The following is a 5,158-nucleotide window of genomic DNA, read 5'->3' as shown; positions in this document are numbered from 1 at the left end:
TTTTTTTTTTATATTAAAATTTTTAGTTTTATGTTTGTATCTGTTATTTATCTAAAAATAAAAATGTAATATCATTTTCTAATCTTTTAATTTTAGATTTTAAAATATATATTTACATTTAAAATAGCTATTTATTTTTATTTTATTTAATATCTAAATATAATATGGAATTAAAAAAAAAAAATTACCAGAAGGGCTATTTTTGCCTGTTTTATGATAAAACAGCCAAAACGAATTCTGAATACTCCATATCTCATAACTCGTCTTGGAGCTCTTTTGATCTGGGGCAGTAAGCAACCACTCAAAACATCCTAGCAACCACAAACAACATGTTAAAACTACTCTGAACACCTTAGCAAACACATAGCATTGGCTTAGCAAATTACCCACAATACCCTAGTGTCATGCTGAAGAGTTTTGCATGGGCAAGCGTTCATATTTTCTTCCAAATATGTGTGAATTTGTTTTTTCTTTTTGTAGTGACTTGATAGTGAACCTTATTCCTGTGTGTGTTTTTCATGTTAATATAGATTATGAAAGTGACTTATTATCTGAGAGTGGATCAGTTTCATAAAAACAGAATGTGTTGTTTGCCTCTAAACAGACCTCTCCATCTCACTCTGAGACTCTCCAGAGCTGATGACTCTAATTGAATGATATGATTCACTGGGTTAATAGCGCGACTCAATGTTGGCGCTGAAGAGCTGGAGCTGACAGAATGACGAATTATCGTGAATAATTGCGAGTGAATTATCCTGAGTTAACGCAGTCTGATTGATCTGCCCTCTGTGTGCAGGAGACAGAGATCCTTAACACCGCAGTGCTCACCGGGAAAACTGTTGCCATGCCAGTGAAGGTGGTCACTGTTGGAACCGAAGGTACTGTGACCGATGTGACAGAGTCGGTGGAATGTCGCTCGACGGATGAGGACGTGGTTAAGGTGGGCAAATCATGCAGGGGTCACTAACATGAATAAACCACACATTTGTGGATGCGTATTTGTGTACTTTTGACCTTACAGACTTAAATAAAAAAAATTAACTCTTCACACTCTCAGTAGTTTAGTTTAATTAGCTAAATAACAGCCAGGTTTGCCATTTCTATCACAGTGGAATTTCCAACACATTTCAAATTATGTTTAATAACATTCTGTGGTGGAAATGACGGTGATGGAAATTGACATTCAGAATATTTATTTAGTAGGCTAATGGAATTTTATATACCCTAAATGTATATGCCAACCAAATTATTCTAAATGATTTAAAAAAAATAATTGTATTAGTAATTTGTGAGATATTGTGATGTGGTGTGATTTACTGTAAAGCAAAGCAAGGAAACAAAAGCTAAAAGAACCTGCAGACACACATAAGCTAAGAATAATTTTGTAATCAAGATAGCAAAAGAACTGTTGAGGGAACACATAGTGTATTAAGATAGCTATATTAGATTTGATTTAAAGTGCTATACATTCAACCGCTCTGAAGTAATGTCTATTTTCAGTTGTCAAGCCAGAGGCGAAAAATCAAAGGGATGTTAAATGCAGTCTTTTCAGAACAAGCTTGTGCCTTCCACTTCCATCTGCCATTTGGGAACAAAATATGAGAGCATTTTATGAGGGAGAAAATGACAATGTGTGTGTATGTGTGTGTATTTACTCCCTTCGGGTTTAATTATCTGATGAACACCCCACACTGAAACACTGACCTCTGGAGAGGAATCCCCCCTTCCTCCCCACCAAAGCTGACACACACACACACACACACACACACACACTCACACACACAGGCACTGTGACCTGGATTCAGAGCATCTGAATACACTATGCCATTATTTTTGTCTACATTGACTTTTTGAGCACTGCAGATTTTGTATATTTTATTCAAATACAATGCATTGCATAGCATCCCTTTGTATTGTCTATATTAATAATCCGTGGCAGTGCATGTACCAGTTGATGTCACTGTCATATTTCTAAATATAATTCTCTACACACTGCCGTTCAACCTGGGTTATTGTCTAACCCTGCACTGTAAAAAAATTCCCTGTAAAAAAACGGTAATCTACTGGCAGCTGTGGTTTCCATCATCATACTGTAAAAATACAGTGTGCTACTGTTTTTTTAAATTAACAGTAAAATGCCGTTTTGTCATCTACAGTATACTACTGTAATTTAGCAGCATATATCTGTTAAATTACATAATACTCATAACTCCATGATCTCAATTTTAAATGCATATTATACCCTGCATTTTCTATTTGACTATGTGTATTACAAAAGAGAACAAAGTCAAGTTATGTTTTGTTTTTTAATCTGATACAACACTACAGAAAAACAGGCATGCATATACATACATACAAACATACATAATGTCTTTATTTGTTCATTGTTCATAAAATGTACTCTCAAATCAGGCTTCAGTGAACACCAGCTAATGTTATTTTCAAAACAAATGGTTTATAAAATACAAATCAGCATTAGCCAATTTAAACTCCAATATAGATGATACTTTACTGGAGATTAAATGTCTGTTCAGTAAAATGCCGTTTTGTCATCTACAGTATACTACTGTAATTTAGCAGCATATATCTGTTAAATTACATAATATAACTAACTCCATGATCTCAATTTTAAATGCATATTATACCCTGCATTTTCTATTTGACTATGTGTATTACAAAAGAGAACAAAGTCAAGTTATGTTTTGTTTTTTAATCTGATACAACACTACAGAAAAACAGGCATGCATATACAGGCATGCTTCAGTGAACACCAGCTAATGTTATTTTCAAAACAAATGGTTTATAAAATACAAATCAGCATTAGCCAATTTAAACTCCAATATAGATGATACTTTACTGGAGATTAAATGTCTGTTTGTCCCTACAGTGCAAAAGAAAATGGGAATCAAACTTTCAAATACCAACAGACATACAGTAAATTGAGGATAAAGGTAATTAATCACGTGGTTTAGCCAGTTTTCTGAAGTGATTCAATTTGTTTGCGTGAAAACACTTTTCACCGTACATTGCAGTCTCTCATTTGTGGTCCTTTGGTCTGATATTTTGATATCAGATGAAATGACTGGTGTCTTTGAGTAATCATACCTTTATGTTCCTTTTGGAGCTCAAAGTTTGGCCCCCATTTGTCTTCCATTGTACGGGCAAACATTTATTTATGACAATATCTTAAATTGTCCTCCAAGAGAATGTCCTACTGGTTTGAGACAGCATAAGGTTGAGTTAAGGATGAGATACTTCTGGACTGATGGTCTTCATCAGCATCATCTTGGGTCTTCTTCTGCAGTTTTTCCAATTATTTTAGACACCTCTTTTCTCCATGCAGCTATGATCCTCTTTTCTGAATTTATTCCAATAAAGTATCTGAAAAGTAGGAAGAGAAAAGTTTCCATTTTAAATGTTTTCCAGTGTATAATTTTGATAATCGAAACATTTCTAACCAAAAACTAGTCTGTAATTAACTGAAGACTTGGAATACACTGCATAGGTCATACATGCTGCAATTATAATAAGTGGATTCTAGTATGAGGCATGTTAAGGTGGATCTTTTCCTGATAATAGCAACTAGTGTCAGTCTGGAGCGTGAGCTTTGTTTTAGTGAAACAAAATGCAGACATATCTAATATGATATACTTACCAAGAAGGATCAGGCAAGGAGTCACAGGCAGGTTACCCATATTCTCAAGGTCAGAAGGAGTGGCAGACATCTATTAGTAAAGAAAACAATTTAAGATGGCTGACAGCCTCTGCAAATGGCAAATTTAAAAAAAAAAAAACACCTTAATCTGCTACTTGTTCCAATATTCTACAGAGACAATAAGGAACAGTTCCATATGAAATATGGAACAGTCTCTATTTTGTGGTCCTTTGGTCTGATATTTTGATATCAGACAAAATTACTGGTGATTAATCATACCTTTATGTTCCTTTAGGAGCTTGAATGTTTGGTTCCCACTGGTCTTCCACTGTATGGTCAAAACAGACATCATTTCTCCACAACAATATCTTCATTTGTCCTCCAATAGAAAGTCCTACAAGTTTGAGACAGCATAAGGTTGAGTAAATGATGAGAAAACCATTTTTAGGTGAATGATTACTTGAACAAACAATAGGCAAACTTACGTTTTCTTAAAGAATGAGTCCTTTGCTTCTCTACAAAGTCAGTCTTCAGTAGTTGAACTACAAGGACAAGGAAAACATAATGTAAAAAAATTGATTGCTTCTCTAGTTAACTAATTACAGACATCCCCCACAAAAAAATTTAAATAAAGTTTAAAAATAAAATCAAACCGTCAGATTCCGCCTGTCCATCTGTCATGCCACAATTTTTGCAATCGCTAGCAGCGGTTTGAATATGCACGTTCACAGTAATCAAGCAAGAATTATACATTTTTGTTCATACACGCATATCTTTTGCTTAGATAAAGATTGGGACATGTGTCCGTTGCATAAATTGTGTGATGTTAGTAAATAACAAATCCAATGCAGTTTGAGTAACCTTATATGCTAACGAGCTAACAATGCTATCATGCCTTGCTCGGTTACTGCTCCATGATTAAAACACGCCATGCTGTCATCAAATTACGCTTCGCTGGCTCTTTATAATGTATGTTAATATTTAGAAGTATACTCGGTAACTTACAGATAAAACCAAATGCGTGGTTGCAAATATACAGCAGCAGATAATGGACGGTTTGAACCTCACGCTAAATTTGTAACCACACAAGGTAAAAAAGATCACTCCACAGTAATTTTTTACTCAGATAAAGTTTAGGATGTGCGGGTTAGAGGGAAAAAAAGAGTTTCTTACCAGTTTGTGTGTGATATGACCAGTGCTGGGCAGTAACTAGTTACTAGTAACTTAATTACTGTAATAATATTACTTTTTGGAGTAACTAGTAGTGTAACTAATTACTAATAAGATTTCAGTCATTATATTACAGTTACCATCCATAAAACAGCTTAGTTACTTTTGATGCCTCAACCCCACTGATTTAAAATCCAACAATCAAATAATTCCTAGATTTATTTTCATAATTTTCACGACTCGTGCCATGTGATGTCCCCAGTGCAGCAGGCAAGCTTGGAATGCGGAAAAGCTCACATTCAGCAGATAGAAATATTGCATTATATTGATTTT

At 34.5% G+C, this 5,158-nt stretch overlaps 1 protein-coding gene across 1 annotated transcript in view; it reads left to right on the top strand.

Moving 5' to 3' along the window:
- Positions 1 to 5,158, top strand: part of LOC107708339 (transmembrane protein 132C-like) — a gene marked incomplete at its 5' end in the record, with an annotated part of 71,959 nt that overhangs the window by 48,632 nt on the left and 18,169 nt on the right. Inside the window, one exon of the mRNA XM_016512532.1 lies at positions 797 to 940. Within this exon, the coding sequence (XP_016368018.1) occupies positions 797 to 940 (144 nt within the window). The remainder of the gene's footprint in view (positions 1 to 796; positions 941 to 5,158) is intronic.

This window comes from Sinocyclocheilus rhinocerous, unplaced genomic scaffold (assembly GCF_001515625.1).
Source record: "Sinocyclocheilus rhinocerous isolate Xijiao unplaced genomic scaffold, SAMN03320098_v1.1 scaffold1136, whole genome shotgun sequence".
Classification (NCBI taxonomy): domain Eukaryota; kingdom Metazoa; phylum Chordata; class Actinopteri; order Cypriniformes; family Cyprinidae; genus Sinocyclocheilus; species Sinocyclocheilus rhinocerous.
Note: the sequence above shows the minus strand (reverse complement) of the source record. Positions and strands in the feature narration are given on the sequence as shown.